Here is a 20,501-nt window from a genome sequence, read left to right on the forward strand (position 1 = left end):
TGTTGAATTCTAGTCCTCATAATTTCTGTGTTTTATTTTCTTTGCTATAAATGAGGGAAAAGAAAAAAGACTTACTACTAAAGTAAGAAAAAAATCTTACTAAAACTATATTCATCTTTGTCCTCATTGCAGCATTTTCCTTCCAGTCTAGATGCCTGGTTTATAACATAGAAATGTAAGATACAAACCAGACCTCTTTTCCTACGTACTGATTCACTGATTCAACAAATATTCATTAAGTGTCTTTTATGTGTCCAGGCACCATTGTAGGAACTAAGGAGATAGCTATGAAAGAAAACAGATAAAAAATGCCTGGGTTCTTGGAGTTTTCATTCTGTCTGAGGAGACAGTGAATATACAGTTCAGTAAAATATGTCATGGGTCATATATGGTAAGTGCTATAAAGAACAAAAACGAGTGGTTGTAATTTTAAATAGGGTTAGGGGTAGGCGTGGTCACTGAGCAAAGACCTGAAGAAGTGGTAGTGCAAGAACATTCTAAGTAGAGAACAGCAAGTGCAAAGGCTCTGCAGTAGCAGCTTTGAGGTGTGTAAGTACCAGCAAGCATGACACTGTGACTAGAGGGGAATGATCGGCAGGAGGGGAGTGACAATGGAGAGAACTGAGGGGTGAGGAGAGAGGCAGACAGATTGTGACTTTGACTTTTCTCAGAGTGTCCTGGAAATATATTGGAGGGGTTTGAGCAAAGGAGAAGTACATGATCAAAGAATTGTAGCTACTGTGTTAAGAGTAGATTGTAGCAGGGCAAGGCTGGAATAAGGGAGACCAGTAAGGAAGCTATTACAGCAGTACAGGTGAGAGATGAAGATGACTTAAAGTAGGTGGTAGCCTTGGGGGGTATAAGGAATAACCAAGTTCTGAATATATTTTAAAGATAGCGCCAATAGAATTTGCTGACCAATTGAAATTATAGGATGTTTTGCTTTTGGAATAAACCTGTAGAACAGGCAAATCTGATGATTCAAGACAACAAAAATTACTTATAGCAATGTTTTAAATAGCAAAGAGGGGGATGGGATCTAGTAGACAAATGGAATGACTGGCCTTAGATATTAAACTATTTCTGGAATAATGTTGCATAGCAAATAACCCCCAGAGTTCAACTTATATCAATAAACATTTATTTATCTTACTCTCAGGTCTTGGGAGTGGCATCGAGGGATTCAACTTGGGCATCTCTGCTAGAACTTTACGTGATATTTTCTACCTTTCTTACAGAAATAAGTGTTTCCTTGCCTTCTTAATCTCAAAGTCAGTACCACAGGTTTTAGGGTTTGGTGATTGCCCCCCATGCTATGTAGCAGATAACTCCAAAGTCTCAGTAACTTACACCAGTCAACATTTATTTCTCTCACTCGGTCTGTGTGTCTCTTGAGACAGCTCTCTTTTAGACAACAGGAGAACTTCAGGAAACAGTGTCTTTAGGGCAGAACCTATGTTTACTTAGGGCATGAAGGTGAAGGAGATGTTTGAAGAAGAGATTAAGGATATATAGAGGATTTTGCTGCTGACTGACAGTTTTAGATCATACACTGGAAGAGTTCCAAAGGTGGGAGGAGGGATGGAAGATGGGGTCAGAAAGAGGGATGGCTTGTTGATGGAGCTTCAGTAGCAGGAAGCTGGAAGCACATATAGCTCTTCACTTATACTGGTTATCAATATCCTAAATTCTTTTAAAAAATATTTTCAGACTTTTTTTAAAGCAGTATTAAACATGAGATTTGATAAGTTCATGAAAGCCTAGGAGACCACAGAGACTCAAAGGTCTCTTTCAGCTCAAAACATATAGTGGTCATAAATCAGGATTGATTATAAATCAGGATTGATTATTGGTATCTACCTTGGGCAGCAGACTGTTTTTCCTGTTTTAAGCATGCCACTCTCCCCTAATGGGACTCTGGTTTCCCCCTGTATATGGGAACATGGTAAGGAGTAGGGAGCAGTATGATTTATGCTCATGCAAAGATGACAGCATATTCCCATATGAATGAGACCAGAACAGGCATTAACTTAAAACATTTTCAGAAAATACAGAGAAAACCCCTACATAGTTAAATAATTTTGAATAGTCTCATAATAGGGTAATACTTAAAATCATTTTTTATACAGTTATGCGCCACATAATGATTTTTGGTTGACAATGGACCGTACAACAGAGGTCCCATAAGATTATAATGGAGCTAAGAAATTCCTATCACCTAGTGACTTCGTAGCCATGGTAACGGCTTAGCACAGTGCATTGCTCATGTGTTTGTGGTGTAAACAAACCTGCATTGCTAGTCATATCAAAGTATAGCACATGCAATTACAGTAGTTGGCTATACTATCTAGGTTTGTATAAATACACTCTCTGATGTTTGCACAATAAAATCGCCTAACAACACATTTCCCATTGTGAAGTGGCATATAACTATAATTAGATCTTCACTTTAAAATGAGACTTTGGTGAGCCCACGCTCTTTTCTTCAGCCTGGTGACTCAAGCTAAACCTTTCCTGATCTACTCCCAATCCCAAGGACAAACATAAAATGTTCTCTATATACTTTTTAGCAAGGATCAGCTTTTTTTTTTTTTTTTTCTGAGAAGGACCAAATATGTTGGCTTTGCAGGCCATGTGGCCTCTGTTGTAATCATTCAGTACTCCCATTGTTGTGTGCAAGTAGACATAAATACATAAACAAATGAGCATGGCTGTGTTCCAGTAAACGTTAAAAATAGGCAGTGGGCTGTTGTTTGCTTACCTCTGCTTTATGTTCCTGATTATACCTGCAAGAACTACTTCATATTTAGGTGTTAATTCCTGTTTGAAGCCTGTAGAAATACTATTTATTCAGTGCTTTACTCTCTGATACCAGAAGTGGGATCAGATACTTGGTTTTTACCTACTCTAGTCTTGGATATAACCTAAGATCTTGGGGCCCCGATTGACTAAGGGCCAAACTGAACAATCCCTGAATGCTCTAGACTCAAATCAGACTCAAGAGACAGACACATCTTGACTTGAATATGTACCTCCTAAGTTAGACGAGAATTGAAAGCTCCTAGGGAGTTTGGGGGGGGTGCCCTATCTGCATAGTTATTCTGGGACTGGGAATTATTCTGTTAGGCTAGTATTCATTCTTTGTTGGTTATTACTTAATTTTTACATAATAAAAACTGACATACTGTTTAGCAATTGGTTAGGATTATGCCCCCCAGAACTAATACTTTTATTTAGCAGAATTTTTGCGGGGGGGGAGTAGAAGATCCCGTCTGAGAATAAAATCTAAAAGGATGAGCATATGCTCTAAACATAAGTCTTGAAAAGAATCTTAAATTGCTGGTGTTAAATGTGACCTTACAGGTTTTAGTTCAGCCTTTCACCAAAAGTGGAAAGCCCACCTGTAGGTTTTCTGTCTTGTGGCCAGCTGTGCACTGCAAACATACTGCAAAGCAGCCTGGCCTCTGTTAGGAGGCCTTGACCAGCAGTTCAGTTGGGCACAGAGCGTGTGTGTGACTGGATAGACCTCGGAAGGTGTCAGAGGATCCCATCCTTTCAGCACTCCAGAGGGTGTCTCACAAAGAATCAGGTATGATCTTGGTAATGAAAAGTTGGCTCAGCGTGTATTCGCTACTTAAGTAAAATGATCTATTCTTATGCTTACTCACTTTAATCTAGGGAAGTTTCTGCCTGAACATTTCATGTATTATTTAAAATTATTTAAAATACTGAACTGTATACAGGCATCCCTTGTATTATTGTGCTTTGCAGATACTGCATTTTTTTATTTTATTTTTACAAATTGAAGGTTTGTGGTAACCTTGCATCAAGCAAGTCTGTTCGCACCACTTTTCCAACAACATTTACTACTTTGTGTCTCTGTCACATTTTGGCACTTCTGACAAGATTTCAAATTTTGTCATTATTATATTTGTTATGGTGATCTGTCATCAGTGATCTTTGATGTTACTGTTGTAATTGTTTTGGGCCTCCACAAGGCATGCCCCTATAAGATGGCGAATGTAATCCATAAATGTGTGTTCTGACTGCCACGCCCGTCTCTTTCCCTCTCCTTGAGCCTCCCTATTCCCTGAGACATAACAATATTTAAATTAGACAGTTAATAACCCTACATTGGCCTCTAAGTGTACAAGCAAAAGGAAAAGTTGTACGTGTCTCACTTTAAATCAAAAGCTAGAAATGATTAAGCTTAATGAGGAAGGCGTGTCAAAAGCCAAGATAGGCCAAAAGGGAGGCCTCTTGCACCAGTTAGTCAAGTTGTGAATGCAAAGGAAAAGTTCTTGAAGGAAATTAAGATGCTACTCCAGGGAACATATGAATGATAAGAAAGCGAAACATCCTTATTGCTGACCTGGAAAAAGTTTTAGTGGTCTGGATAGATCAATCCAGCTACAACATCCCCTTAAGCCAAAGCCAAATCCAAATCCAGAGCAAGGCTCTAAAACTCTCTTTGATTCTGTGAAGGCAGAGAGAGGTAAGGAAGCTGCAGAGAAAAGTTTGAAGCTAGGAGAGGTTGATTCATGAGGTTTAAGAAAAGGCCATCTCTGCCCTATCTGGTTTGGCTCAGTGGTTAGTGTTGGCCTGCAAAAGGTTCTGGGTTCATTTCCCAGTCAAGGGCATGTACTTCTGTTGCAGGTTCAATTCCTAGCCTTGCAGTTGGGGTGCAAGCGGGAGGCAACCAATTGATGTGTCTCTCTCACATTGATGTCCCCGCCCCCCCCAAAAAATAAAATCAATGGAAGAAAATATCCTTGGGTGAGGATAAAAAAAAGAATGATGCTAACTCTCCTCTGCCTGTGCTGTATGAATGGAACACAAAGCATGGATGACAGCACATCTGTTTACAACGTGGTGTGCTGAATATTTTAAGCCCACTGTTGAAACCTACTGCTCAGAAATAAACAAAAGATTCCTTTCAAAATATTACTGCCTATTGACAGTCCATCTGGTCACCCAAGAGCTCTGATGGAGATGTACAATAAGGTTAATGTTATTTTCATGTTTGCTAACCAACATCTATTCTGCAGCCCATGGATCAAGCAGTAATTTTCACTTTCACATCTTATTATTTAAGAAATACATTTTATAAGGCTATCGCTATCATAGGTAGTGATTCCCCTGATACGTCTGGGCAAAGTAAATTGAAAACCTTCTGGAAAGGATTCACCATTCTAGATGCCATCAAGAATATTCATGATTCATGGGAAAAGGTGAAGTATCAGCATTAACAGGAGTTTGGAAGAAGGTGATTTCAGCCTTCATGGATGTTTTTGAGGGGTTCAAGTCTTAAGTAGAGGAAGTAACTGCAGATATGGTGAAGAGAGCAAGAGAACTAGAATTAGAAGAGGAGCCTGAGTGACTGAATTGCTGCAACCTCATGATAAAACTTTAGTGGATGAGGAGCTGCTTCTTAGGAATGAGCACTGAAAGTGGTTTCTTGAGACGGAATCTGCTCCTGGTGAAGTTGCTGGGAAGAGTGTTGAAATGACAACAAGGGACTTAGAATATTACACAAACTTCGTTGATAAAGCAGTGGCAGGGTTTGAGAGGGTTGACTCCACTTTTGAAAGAAGTTCTACGGTGTGTAAAATACTATCAAACAGCATCGCATGCTACAGAGAAATCATTTTCAAAAGGAAGAGTCAATTGATGTGGTAGTCTTCATTGTGGTATTTTAAGAAATTACCACAGCCACCCCAGCTCTTAGCAACCACTGCCCTAATCAGTCAGTAGCCATCAACATGGAGGGAAGACCCTCAACCTGCAAAAAGATTGACTTGATGAAGGCTCAGGTGGTGGTTAGCAGTTAAGTATTTTTAATTAAGGCATGCACATTGTTTTTTTAGGCACAGTGGTATTGCACACTGAATAGATTATAGTATAAACAACTTTTACATGCACTAGGAAAACAAAAAATTAGTGTGACTCGATTTATTGCCATATTCACTTTATTATGGTGGTCTGGTACTGAACCTGCAATGTCTTTAAGGTGTGCCTCTGAAAGAGTAGATAAAGGTTCCCTCAGTGTTTTCTTAATGGAAAAGCTTAAGGAATATACAGTTTGGGGCAAGTTTTAAGGTTTTTCATTCATGCTTGTCTTTCAGGAAATGAAACTTATCACAATGGACAAATTAACATGGATTGACAATGCTAATTAAATATAGGTATCAGTATACAACTTTAATTATCTAGTCATGTATACTTCAGTTTTATATAATGAGAGAGATGACTCCATTACCCTTTTTTGTCTAAATTGTTTTGTTTCAAAAATATTTTTCTGGACAGAAATAACTAAAGGAGAAAATACTAGTAGAAAATGCTTTACTGACCTTAAAGCAGAAAATTCCTATGGGGGAATTTCTGTTTCTCAAAGTTCATAGGCTGTAAAATAAAACAAGTTTGGGAATGACCTAACTAAAAGAATACCAGACTTAACAGTGGCAGCCCTGGAAAACCACCAGAGTCTTTTGAACTGTGCATTGACCAGCCCAGGTGGATGTTCATGGCCTGTGTGCATACCTGTCTTCTCCAGGGGAAGGGGAAGTAGAAGGAAGACTCTAGCACAAGTGCCCAAAGTAATTTTATAGTCTATTATGTTTTTCAGATAGTGTTTAAAACCTGATAAAAACTTAGATTGCTTCTGCTCAGAAGAGTATGTTCAGTGAGCTATTATAAACTATTACTGCCATTTCAAAAAAGAGGGTCTTAGGAATTGTTTTTATTTTTAGTAATTACCTGTGGAGGAGAGAAAATGCAGATAGGTGAGTATATTGCTGTAAGAGAACTGGTAATAGGCAGATACTTGCTGGCACCAGAGACAGGTCGGGAGGGGGCAGGATCTCGATGATATCCTGAACTTTAGGAGCAAGGACTTCTTGGTAGTGCTGAAATAGCTCAGAACCTCTGATGGACAGGATAGCAAAGAGAATATTTAGGTACTTAAAGGAGTGAAAAATGACCTGTGAATGAGGCTACTTCTGATTGCCTAAGAGTAGCTTAAACATAAGACATTTAACTATATTACTAAGACTATATTACTATTAAATATAGACATTTAACTATATTTAATTAAGAAAGATTAATTAAAAATCAAAACAGTCCTGGCTGGCGTCTCTCACTTGGTTGAGCATTCCCATGCGTGGAGAGGTTGCCTGTTTGATTCCCGGTCAGGGCACATGCCCTGATTGTGGGCTTAGTCCCCAGTAGGGGGCATACAGGAGGCGCCTGATCAGTGTTTTTCTCCCTCTCTCTCAAACAATAAAAACATATTTTTTAAAAATAACTCCACTTCACTCTCAGGCACTTGTATATTTTTTAAGCATTTGAAAAGTATATAGCTTGAAAATTTTTATATGCTTCAAATGGACATTTGTGACTTGAATTTACAAGGTAACACATGTGGAAGCTTATATCATTTATAAAGCAAGTTCTGTTTTAATATAAAGGAATTCCAAGTAATATTTTTATTAAGGAAAAAGCTTTAAATGGTTTCAGGAGTAGAAAATAAAAAGGGTTCTTTGAGTAACATGAAAATTTATAAAGCTTTAAGGAGATGGAGTTTTGCCATTAAGGAGAGCATCACTGCATCTCATGGAAGGAGCCTTTAATCATTGCTGTTTCCACTTTAAATTCATTCTTAGGATGACGCCTCAGTAGTTACCGATGAAGAATTAGACTTGGCAGTTTTCATTGTAGCAAGGTGTACTCAAAGCTGAATGTTCATGCTCAGTCAAAAGCAGTAATGAAAAACATAACATCCATTTACTTATCATAGTCTTATCTGCCTTAAACCAGATGAGCAATACATAAAATCTCATGTTGCTCTTTGACATTTTTTTTATTTGTGCAAATAGATTATGACCAGCTAATGCCTCTGACATTCAAGTAAAGGATGAATTCAATTAATATTTATTGAGCCCCAGCAGAGTTCATGGAACTCTAGTAAATACCAGAAAATACAGCTCTGTGTGCAAGTGGGGGATGAGGTTGCAGTCTGGGAACTAGAAGACGGGAAGTTACTGCTGAGGGAAGAAATGGGATATTTTCGAGAATTGGTTACGAGAATTCAGTTTGAAATCTGGAATGCTAAAACTCCAAATTTAAATTATATTTTCTTCAATTCAAAAGATTTCTTGCTGCTGCTAAATCGAAGGAGCAAATGTAGGTTTTTGGTACTGCACAGACTTATTTCAAGTAAAACCTGATGTGTCACGGAGGTCCTCTTTAGAGTGAATAACAGAAAAGATAAGCACCTTCCCAGATAAACACAACTCTTGGTGCCTTACCTTTGTAAAGCATCTTGTGACTTAAAACCCATCTGCCTCTGATTGAGCAGACAGCTTTGGAGTTCGGTCAGTGCTGTGATGAAAGGACACTTGGAACCGATCTGTAGGGAAGGAGAGTAAGATGTGCTCTGGCTCATGAGGCGGCTGGTCATTGAGACTGACTCATTTATGCCCAGGTAGTTGCCTGGGCTACTGTGGCAGAGTGATGCACCAAGCTGTGGGCAGTGACTCTGGAGGACACACTTCTGATTTAGAGAATTCCCACCGCACTGTCATTGGTACACTGGAGAGAGGAAGCCCTGGGGTAGGGATTCCAGTCAGGAAGGAGGCAGTTGTAATGCCATAGTTGAACAGTCTTGTGGAATCTGTGGCTGTGAAAACATAGGAGGAAGAGCAGCCAGGATATCAACAGCAGTGGCCACAGCCTCTTCCAAGAGAATATGGCCCTAGACTCAAAGGGAGGAGATTTTCAAGGAGGAAAGATCAGCTACTGCTAAATGAGGTGGTGGTTAAGTAGGGCAAGGACTGAAGAGGGATTTTGTAGCCAGATCACTGGTACTTTTCAAAAACTGTCCTTATTTCACTTTTTCTCCCAGCAGAAGTAGGGTCACCAACTTGTTTCCACCACGGCTCTTCTGTCACCAAAGAATCCTCTCATAATCTGTGTGTGGAAAGCATTTCAATTCATCAGTCATTTATTTAGCATTTTCTTTGTGCCAAACATTAAATTAAGCTTCACTGTGTCTTCCTGGTGAGAGGCTAGGAGGGAGTGGACAGTGGGTCTGGATATAAACATGATTGATGCCAGCGTGGAGTATGGAGGCCTGCAGCATACCGAGGCATGCCTGTTGATCTAAATTTATTCAGTGCCATTAAAAACTAAAAATGAAAATATAAAGGCACTTTGGAAGGCTGCCACTTTGCATGCAGCCTTGGGCTTTCAGGAGAGTTAGTCAGTAGGCCTGACTGACGAGATGTGGGTGATGTGACCTTCAGTGGAAGTAGTGTCAGGTCTTGTGGGCTCAAGAGTCATTTGTTGCCTCAGAAGGGAGCTCAGCCAACTACTGTGCCTGCAGTTGGTAGTAAAGCCAGCCCCTGCTCCCAAGGCCCTTCCATAGGGAGGTAGGGCAACTGCCTGTTTTAACCCTGGGTGGGGAAGTGGCACCTGTTTTTTGCTTGGGCTTATTGTGTAAATCCTCTCGAGGTGATGTAATGATTAACCTGAGATATTTTAGATCTGATAAGAGTACCTGGCAATAGAAAAATAAAAGTATTCGTGTTAAAGTGCGTTATTAAAATGCAAAGTGTTCTTTTATTTCCCTTTAGTTTATAAATTATCGTTCAAAGGCACTTGGAATGGGCTAAGAAGCAGCCACTAAATATCATTGTAAATACTTTGTTTACCTTCACTCATTTGGATTATTGGTGTCAGACGAGTTCTGGTATAGCCACAGTTCATAGAACCAACAGTCTCACTCACCATATTGAGGATTTCTCGATGGTAGAGACTGGCCTTCATGACTTTGTCATATTTGAAATGTTACCTTCTTTTTAAGCATCTGAGTCATAGTGTGAAACAGGCCAGTAAATGCATACTGGGAGTGCCAGATGTTCATGTGAGATGCAGCTTTAACAACTTTTTTCCTTTAGCTCAAAACATTTTAACCTTTTCTTGTAAACTTCTGGTATGTGTGCACTTTAAAAGTCATCTACCAACTCAGTTTTCTTTTTTATTATTATTATTAATATATCTTTATTGATTTAAGGGAGAGGGGGGCAGAGAGAGAGAGAGAGAGAGAAACATCAGTGATGAGAGAGTCATTGATCGGCTGCCTCCTGCACGCCCCTGACTGGGGATTGAGCCTGCAACCCTGGCATGTGCCCTGACCGGGAATTGAACCCCGATCTCCTGGATCCTAGGTTGATGCTCAACCTCTGAGCCATGCCTAGCCAGGCTATCAACTCAGTTTTCAGATAACACACTAGTACAAAATCTTAAGGTAACATAGAAAGAAATGGTTCCCCACAGCAACTAACTGTAGGCTCAATGCCTTGCCTTTAAGATCGACACTCCTCCTTTATTTTACTGCATTGTCCTAATTTCTTCTGTTTGCTCGTTCCCTTTTTAAGGGGTCTTTTGTGCTTCATTATCGTTTTTTATGATGTTGTCCCAGCTAAATTTCTTCCATTTGCCTTAGGCTTTTCTTGTACTCTGGATCTCCCATTATTTTTATTGTCCACCAACTACTGTTCCTGCATACTAATTAAAAGGGGTTGCTGCCTCCTGCTGCTGGCTGCTCCTGCCACCAGCCTTTAGCTGAGCCAGGAACACAACACCCACTCTGAGGTGCATGTCTGGTGAATTCTGATGGTTTGCACAGACATCCACTTCTCTCGTAGCAGGCATTGGAGGAGGTTTCCATTTGTCTGGGTGTGTGTGTGTGTATTTTGTGCACACAAAATGTAATCCATGCGGATTTAAATATTTTCTTAAACCATTTAATTTGAATAAACTTTATTTTTTCTAAATTTTTAAATTATACATATCTGAGAAACTGTTTTCAACATCTTGGTATTCTGTTGCTTCTGTGGCTTCTGAGCTTTTAATCATTGTTAGCAAATTAGTGGGTCCTGGACCAAAGGATGCATTGAACTGCCAATGATTTGTGAATACTGTTGACTGATTGATTATATATCACACTTGGTTCCCTCAGCCCAGTTGGCTCAGGGATGACCATATCCACCTGCATCCCTCACTAAACTGAGAAGATACTAGGCTTGGCAGGAGGAGAGTGGAATGGGGAGACGCCGAAGAACTATGAATGTGGTACTGAATGGCTTCTGAACTGTTTCTTGAACTGTTTTTGTCACTGCTTCTCTAACTTAGTACAAATAATTATAAACTATTTAAAAGTTGGTTTTTTCATAATTTAAAGGGATTTCTTTAAGTTAGGGTCAGTTGTAAGTACCTGATTTTTGATGAAATGTGGTTTAAGGAAAAGAGCACTCAACTAGTCTGGAGGTCAGAAGATTGTTCTAGTGCAAGTTTTTTGCTACTGAACTAGGGACGTGACCTTGAGCAAGTGTTTTAATCCGTCTGTCCTGTTTTCTGTAACTGGAGATAATGGAAGGAGAGGCCCTTCCCGTATTTCATGGAGACAAAATGATAACATGTAAACATTCTGTAAAAACGTCCAGGAAACATGATGTTTATAGTGATGATAATGATAACTAGTCTTTAACTGTCCTTTTTAAATACTGAGATAAAAAACAACCTTCAAAGTGAATTGAAACAATCTTTTTTAAAGAATATGTTTAGCAAGCCAAATGTGTAGTGAGTCAAATTAGCAGACGTTGAAATCCGTTGGGAAAACCTACTGGGAGCTTGTATTTATTGACTTTTGCAAGGCCGAGAAGTTTTCATTTAGGTTAAAGTTTTGTTTTTCAACAGTTCTGTGACTGCTTATATTTTGTAGTAACAAGGAAAAGTGATGGGGGTGAAGTCCATCATATTAGGGGATCATATGGGTAGAAGAATGGATTAAAGAGAAAGCAGGGCAAGTATGTTGTTGATATGAGAGCAGAGGAGAGTCACCTGTGTCTATTATTCGGCCAGGAAGAAAGTTTTTCAGAGCTAAGAGAAAATTCTTCCCAATCGCTTGAAGATAGTGTCAGCCTGGCCACAACGATTGTTGTCCCTAAGCAGATGTCCCTCCCTCTCATTCTGAAGGATTCCAGAGTCCCTTGGACTTATATTGTGAGTTAACTTTCATGGCTGTTCCACTAATTGTGGTAGGTGGTTACAGAGAGAGTCCAATTTTGTTGTTTGTGCGGAATGCCTTTCTGAGATTTCAGGAGGCCAGTTTAAAAAAATTTTTTTAATCAGAATGTGAAAATGGAGCTGTTTATATTGCAATGGTAGAAACAGAAGTCATGTTACCTTGCAGTGAAGGAAGTGAACTGTGTGCCTTTTCTATTAAGAACTGTGGGTGTTTGCTGTTCTGTTTTTGTATGGTGAAAGTCTATAAACTACCTAAATGCCCAGTAGTGAAGGATTGATTAAATCACTTACTGTATCTCCGTGCAACATCATAGGATGCAGTCCACCCCCACTAACACATACACAGTTTTATTTAAAGAAAACTGTTCGTTGTATGTACATTGTTCTAAGCATGTTTATAGAAAATGTATGGTCAGGGGCTTTTTTGTGGTGAAATACACATGAAAGTTAAGATTATAACCGGTTTTAAGAGTACAGTTTAGTGGCATTCAGTACATTCACATTACTGTGCAATCACCATCATCATCCATGGTAGGGAACTCTTACTCGTTTTTGCATGGTTTACATCTTTTACAAGAATGTGTTGCTTTTAGAGTAAAAATTGAATAAGATTACCACCTCAGGCTTTGCTCTAGTTCTGTGATAATAGACAAGTATAACTTTTTTTTGCTATCTGTAAATGAGGATCATTGTTGATAGTGCCTCTCTCATAGCATTGCTATAAAGATTAAACAAATGCATATGTGTTTATGTGTGTATTTGCATTTTTTCAGGCTTCATACAAAACAAGCACTATACTAAGTGTTGGCTGTTATTTTACTAGTTACATGTGTGATCCTAAGGGTGTGAAGGGTAAAATAAGACTTCAAAAACCAAATAAAATGCTCTGTGTTGTTTTACAGGTTAGATAGTGTACTGCCGGATAGGGTTTAGATTTGAAGTATAAATAAGTTAATATTCTTTTTTTTTTTTTTTTAATATATCTTTATTGATTTCAGAGAGAGGAAAGGAGAGAGAGAGAGAGAGAGAGATAGAAACATCAGTGATGAGAGAGTCATTGATCGGCTGCAGCCCGCAACCCGGGCATGTGCCCTGACCGGGAATCGAACCCTGATCGCCTGGATCCTAGGTCGACGCTTAACCGCTGAGCCACGCCCGGCCGGGCAATAAGTTAATATTCTTAGTGGAGTATAATGCACTACTTAGAATAGTCTTAAAGTTGCTGAAATATGTACAGTATAAAAGTCATAAAAACAGGTCATTTGCTGTATTACGTTAACTGCCTGGTTCTCACACAATGCATCGTTGGCTCAGGGGTTTTGACTACATTCACATGGCTTGTGGTAAAAATCCAATTGATAGTACTTTCCTAATTCACCAAAGGGAAAAATAGTATTTTCTCACATTTAAGGATTTTCCCCCATAAATTTATCCTAATTGTTAGTGTTTGGTATTACTACAAAAAGCAAATTTAACTGTAAAATTGGAAATAATTATTTATACTCAACCTGTTAGCTTTATCTTTTCATACTTTTGTTCTTGGGTTTTAGTTTGTCTTGGGGAGGACATATGCTTCTGTTTGTGAGTTGAAATTACAGATATATAAGATAGTCACATTTTGTTATTGAATTAAATGTCTCTGATGTGGACATTCCCCTACCCTGCACACTGCAATTTATGGGTTAAAGCACCACTGGCTTACATGTCATTGGACTGAGTTTATTTACTGAGCTGTTGTAATACCACAAAGATGTTCCTTTAGTTGTGTTTTTAATCTAGAATACCTTGTCCTTTTAAACTATTTATTTCTGGTTCATATTTACACAATGTACTATATACATGATGTACTATATACATTGTATAAATGGAGTGTGGAATGGACTGGGAAACAAAATAGATCTTCAAAGAGGTCTAACTTCAGCATGAAGGTTGCCACTTGAAATGGTTAGAAATGAAAAAAATTACTTTCATATATAAGTCATATTTGAATGCTTTTATGTCATAGTTGTGTCATAGCTTAAAATTCTTATGTTGCAAATTAGTAATCTGTGCATTGCTTTATTGCTTCACCTTTAACTTGTCCATAGTCCTAGGTATGTGTAATACATATATATATATGGTCCTGATAATGTGATATCACTGAAAATGAGTGAAAAGGGTTCGCAGTTGATCTCTTCCAAACTAACCTTTTGGGGGCTTCACACTTTTATAAATTAGGTAGTAAAAAGTATTTTATTGTGATAATTTACTCATTGAAATTAATAATTTGTGATTCCCTAAAGCTTCAAACAGGAAAATAAAAGATACCAATTTCTATAATTCTACTTTAAAAAAAGAGAAGAAACCTTTGAGTTTCTGTGGGTTGTGGTAGAAACACTGAGTATACATGATAGACCTTTCATTAATTACATTTGTCAAATATTTAAGTACCTGTTCTATGCAAGACATCCCACTCGGTATTGAAGAACTTTTAAAAAATAACTGATTTGCTTTTCACAAGTGTATGGTATATCAAAGAGAGATCAAATGAGATTGCAGATTGTTAAAATAGAAGCTCAATTAGGATAGAAGTGCCAGAGATTGGAGTTGTGATTGGAGATTGCTCTGCTCTGTTATTTGGTTGTGGCCACAGAAAACTGAACCATGTGAGATGTTCCATGTCCTGGAATACCATTCTCTCAAACTCCACCTCACCCCACCTCACCCCACTCCAACTCCCACCCCTTACACTTTGTAAATTTTGCACTGACATAAAAAGGAGATATTTAAAAAGGTTTTTCAAATGATAGGGTAAGTAGGAAGCTGATAGAGGATGTTGGCATCCTATCAGAGTTCCTTTCCCAGTACAGCTCAGTGCCTTGTTACTGCCAAGAAAGGGTTTATTTCAGAGTTTTATGGATACTTCCCATAGAATCCGTTTACGTAATGCATGTTTGTTTTCTTTCTTTTTATCCAGTTTTTTTTCCTTATAGTAACTATAAAATTCAAAAATTCAGACATCTTAAATCATCAAAATTTATTTCTAAGGTAGGTATACATGATATGAAGTGATACCCAAAACACACAAACACATTTATGAAGAGGCATTGTTTGTAAGAACATGGGATCAGATCCTAGCTTAGCCAATCAACTCAAAAGTAGTGTCTGTCTCATCAGGTTATGGGGATTAAATGAGTTAATATATATAAAGTACTCAAAACAGTCCTGGCACATAAGGAAGCATCAGGATACAGAATAATGTCAATGTATGATACCATTTTTTAAAAAGATTTTTTTATATATACCTAGAATGGGTGTGTATATATATACACACACACATATATATTCTACTTGGATATACATAATGAATATTGAATATGGTGGGTAAAACTTTTTCTGGAAGAATAAATAAAACTGGAAATGCTGCCTGGCTTGTGTGGCTCAGTAGTTGAGCATCGACCTTTGATCCAGGAAATCGAGGTTTGATTCCCAGTCAGGGCACATGCTTGGGTTGTGGGCTGGATCCCAAGTAGGAGACGTGCAGGAGGCAGCCGATCAATGACTCATCATTGGTGTTTCTATCTCTTCCTCTCTCTGAAATCAATAAAGACATATTTCAAAAAACAAAAAACTGGAAATGATTTCTTTGAGTAACAGGATAGAACCTGGAGTAGAAGGGAAGATATATTTTGTCAACTTTTTGGACTGTTCTTTTTTTTAACCATATTTTGAATAATGCCATGTTCAAGTACTGAGACAAGAATCTATGTTCTTTTCAGATGGTCCTACGGACGCACCAGTGACTAATGGGAATACGACCGCAGTGCCAGCTCTGAATGATGATCTGGACATCTTTGGACCAATGATTTCTAATCCCTTACCTGCAACTGTCATGCCCCCAGCTCAGGTATGTGGAAGAATATGGTTTTACATAATTACTGCTTATTTCCTTTCCTAAAAGTGTCAAAATTTCAGACACTGATTTGAAAGCCGCCTGTTCTTTAGGCCAGGAGTTGGAATACTAAACTTGCAGCTTTTTTGCAAATAAAGTTTTATTGGAACACAGCCACTCCTATTCGTTTACAAATTGTCTGTGGCTGCTTTCATACTAAAAAGTAAGTTGAATAGTTGAGACACTGTATGAGCCACAAAGCCTAAATATTCACTGCCTAAAGTTTGCTAACTTTGGCTTTAGGCAAACAACAGTGTTTCAAATGAACAAGGAGGAAAACTCAGATTATTTCAGCCTTTCCTGAGATCATCAAGGTCACTTACCTCTGAAGTATTTAAACTGTGGGTAACTAACTATTGACTGGAAGACAGTAGTTCTTTCTTGTGCTCTATTGAGCCATCCCCAAGATAGTATTTACTTCTGGTTGCAGGAAAACTGAGAATAAGAAATTCTAGCAAATTCAGTACTCAAATTCTTTTTTATGAAGAAAATTGTTTTAAGTTAGCCTTTAAACCTACCTTACTTTTTTATTTTACTGATTTTTAAGACACTATTTAGAACATAATATTAGTGATCAGGATTTTTTTTAAAAAGTATTAATGGCAAAGAAATTTTGAATTGCTTTCTGAACATTACATGGAATTTCTTTTTTTGCCTTTATTCATTTATTAAAATTATAAATTGTTTAATACCTTAAATACTATTTCAGCTTCATTGAGATATAACTGACAAAATTGTAATGTATTTTAAATGCATAACGAAATGATTTGATATTATGTATACATTGTGGAAGGATTCCCACCATCAAGTTAACACATTTTTACTTTTTGGGGGTGAGGGTAAGAACATAAGTTCTACTCTTTCAGCAAATTTCAGTTATACAATAAGGTATAATCAACTGTAGCCATGTGTTATCTATACATTAGCTCCTCAGACCTTATTCACCTTATAGCCGAAAGTTTGCATGCTTGTACCAAGCTCCCTGTATTTCCTCCACCCCCAGCCTCTGCAACCACCATTCTGTTCTGTTTTTATGAGTTTGATTTTTTTATTTTATTACACATATAAGTGATAAATGCAGTCATGCAGTATTTGTCTGTCTTTAAGGTGAAATATATGAACTTTCAGGAATATGGGTTACTCTTAAGCATACGACTTTAAGATTCTATTTTAAATTTATACCTTATAATTAAAAAAACAGTTTAAGTACAGCATAATTTTTGAGGTAAAATATTTCCTTTTCTCTAGAAAAAAATGAACCAAATGGGAATTGTTTGGATGGAAAGTTTTAATAAGACAGAAGTTATGTCTTATTGAGAAGACTAATTACATGTATTTTTATTACACGTTTATTGTCTAATTACCACTAGAATTGAGCAAATAGATTTCTTAGGAATAATTAGTTTAAATCTTTATCAAAATTGTCTACAGCATTGTTATTTTCAGAAAAGAGCTTTATTTTATGGCTGAGCCCCTCCTCCTCCCCCTGCCCCCAACACATAGAAAGAGGGACTAAGTGTTGCTACTACTGTTTCAGTTAACATTAATTTACCTTGTGAATTTGTGCAGGCTTGGGTATGCATGTGATAAAAACCAACAACTGTCTAATACTAACACTGTGGCTTAGAAAGAAGTATTTGACACTCTTGAGTATAGAAAGCAATTTCTTTCGGTCTAGCCGTCTAGTGAGGTTGGTTTGTCTGTTAGACTTCTTTAGATTCCACTGGAGTGTAAGAGTTGCTTTGCACCTGCTTGGAGAATTAGACCCACATCGAGGCTTCAATGTACTTCATGTGTTAAGTATTAGAGCAGCAAGGGGAACAACGCAGACTTCATTTAACTCTTAAGTAGCCATGATGAGGAGTGTGTTATGTATAGCTTTTGCTGTCATGAGGGGCTGGTCTGGCTTCCATGGCTTTGGACATTCTACATCACTGTCTGACAGAACAGGGCAAATTTTTTTAATCGGACCTAATTCTTTTTTGAACATTGGTTTTGAACCAGAATTGTGCCCGTTTTATTGAATCCTATACTTGAACAGAATTATTTCATCTAAACTACATGTAAAGATTAAAATCCAGACATGTTTTTAAAATACTATCTTTGAAAATGGTAGAAGTGGGTTAAAGTATACATTTTTATGCATAACTGGTACTATGTAATTTACTAATTTTGGTGTTTAATGTGAAATTTATTGGACACCAGTAGGAACTATAGTTGACCCCCGAACAATGTGGGGGGTTAGGGGTACTGACTCCCTGCACAGTCAAAAATTTGCATAACTTTTGACTCTCCAAAAACTGTACTGGTAACCTGCTGTTGACCAGAAGCCTTACCAATAACATGAAATAATCAACACAGATTTTGTCTATGTATTATATACTGTGTTCTTACAATAAAATAAGCTAGGGGAAAAAATGTTAAAATCATAGAGAAAATAAATTTATAGTACTGTATTTATTGAAAAATAATTTGTGTATAAGTGGACCTGTGCAGTTTAAACTATTGTTTAAGGGTTAACGGTACTCTGAACCCTACGTTCTTTCACTCTTGATTTTATTTTCTGAGCGTAGTACAAATTCTAGTAAGGTTTTCCCACTCCTGTGAATATGAAATAGATTGCTTTACCTGCCTGACTGTGTAGTATTCCCTACGGGGATTAGAAATGCTTACCAGAGTATACATGTGTACTGGGGGTTGAAGAGGATTGTTCCAGAGCCTGCAAAGCTGACATGCAGAAGCCATCCCTTTCCTTTTCTACCTATAGTATGTGTACACCAACAGTATCTTGACCTGCACAAGTGCTGTGGCCTTTCCTTGTTTCAGCCCTGGGATCAGGGCTGATCAGATAGTCAGAAAGCCTTTGCTTCAGGGTCCTGCAGCCTCCTGAAGTGAAAAGTGACAGGCAGAAGTTATATCCTGGAGTTGTGCTGGCAAAGGGGGCACCAGGAATAATAATAAATGGACATTGGAGTGTTTAGTAGGCATGCTCTTTGGTTTGGCTGTCTTTAGACTATGTCCATGTTGAGGTAGATGTTCCATGTTGTCTACCCTCATCGAAAGAAATGCCCATGTTTAGAGCATGTATTAGGTGGTTCTAGTATGAGACTAGAGTGATAGCTTTCCCTACCATCTTGGGTTTTCTTATAGTTAAGTCTCCTCCACAAGGTATGACCTCAGGGTTTTTGAGCAGGTTCTTGAACAGAAACTAAACATGATGAAAAGATCACTTAGTGAGGTGGTTGCTTTGTTACAGAACAGTATTAACAAATACTATGTGCTTCTCCCTGCCGTTGTGCAAAGCACTTCTTGTGGTCAAACAACCCTTTAAGGTGGGTAATGTCATCCCACTTGACTAGAGAGACAGTGGAGAGTAAGTGACTGTCTAGGGCTTGCTTATTGTAAATAGTGGGCTCTTGTTTGGCAGGCTGGCTCCACAGCCCGCATTCAGCCTCTGTGATCTTTGCCGCTTCATTGGTAGTTCAGACATATATTTGTTATATTTGTTATCCCATCATGTCTGATTTTACACATTTCAGATCTTTTGCAAAATTAAGTGGCTTTTTTTTTTCTTTCTCAAAATTCTTGCTTAATTTGTCATAATAGATTCAAAATACTGTTCTGCTTAAATTAGTTTGTGAATACAGTGCTTGGATGGTAATTTATGGCAAGGCTTTTTGTTTTTGTTTTAGCAAAGATGGTAAATGTTTGGATTTTTTAAAAAGTCAAGGTAAATCATATACATGATTTTTAACTTCTATTTGGTACTCACCTTATTCTGTAGTTTGAGAAGACTCTTACTCTCAGTTTTTACTAGTCTTCATAGGATTCTTGACACCCTCCATATATACAAATGTGAATAGGATAGAAAAAATATGGGCTATTCAATGACTGCAGAGGTCGTTAGCTTATCCATTGTGATTGTATACTACCACCTATGTGCAAGGTAGAGGAGATCAAGTGAAAATTACTGTGTTAAATGTCCATGTTTATTTGGATTTGTGTTCATTTGTCCCTTTTCCAAAAGTAGAATACAAGATATGGTTGAGAGTGGAGGTGGTTGAAGTATTGCTGTCCTTCATTTCTGGATAGACTAGAAGCATTCTAAGGTTGTCGTTAAAACCGATCTAGATTAGGTTTATAAGAGTATTATAGTGCAGGTTTTGACCCCCCCCCCCCCCCCAAGACAAAATCAGCCTTTGCAGGACCCTCTTACAGTCTTCTGTAGTTGTAGAAATGTTCTTTATTCCAAGCGATACCAGTTCTTGGAAGCAGTAGTTGCTGAGGGAGATGCCTGAGCATTTCCCAGGAATGGTGGTGCTCACACAGCAGCCACATACCCTACTTTTTGTTGAACCCAGCATCAGTCTAGCAGGTAAACACAGTTTATTACAAAAGAGTCTCAATCTACCTCTTACACATTAATACATTCAAAATAGAAAACGTTGTACCTTTATCCTAGATGTTTTTGTGTGGGCTTGTT

General features: G+C 38.0%; 1 protein-coding gene across 2 annotated transcripts in view; it reads left to right on the top strand.

Moving 5' to 3' along the window:
- The window catches only part of SMAP1 (small ArfGAP 1), a 109,660-nt gene that overhangs the window by 84,713 nt on the left and 4,446 nt on the right, over positions 1-20,501 (top strand). For both annotated transcript variants that reach the window (XM_081139460.1, XM_081139461.1), the window contains one exon: positions 15,846-15,973. In XM_081139460.1, the coding sequence (XP_080995586.1) occupies positions 15,846-15,973 (128 nt within the window). The remainder of the gene's footprint in view (positions 1-15,845; positions 15,974-20,501) is intronic.

This window comes from Miniopterus schreibersii (genome assembly GCF_964146895.1).
Source record: "Miniopterus schreibersii genome assembly, chromosome: 6".
Taxonomy (NCBI): domain Eukaryota; kingdom Metazoa; phylum Chordata; class Mammalia; order Chiroptera; family Miniopteridae; genus Miniopterus; species Miniopterus schreibersii.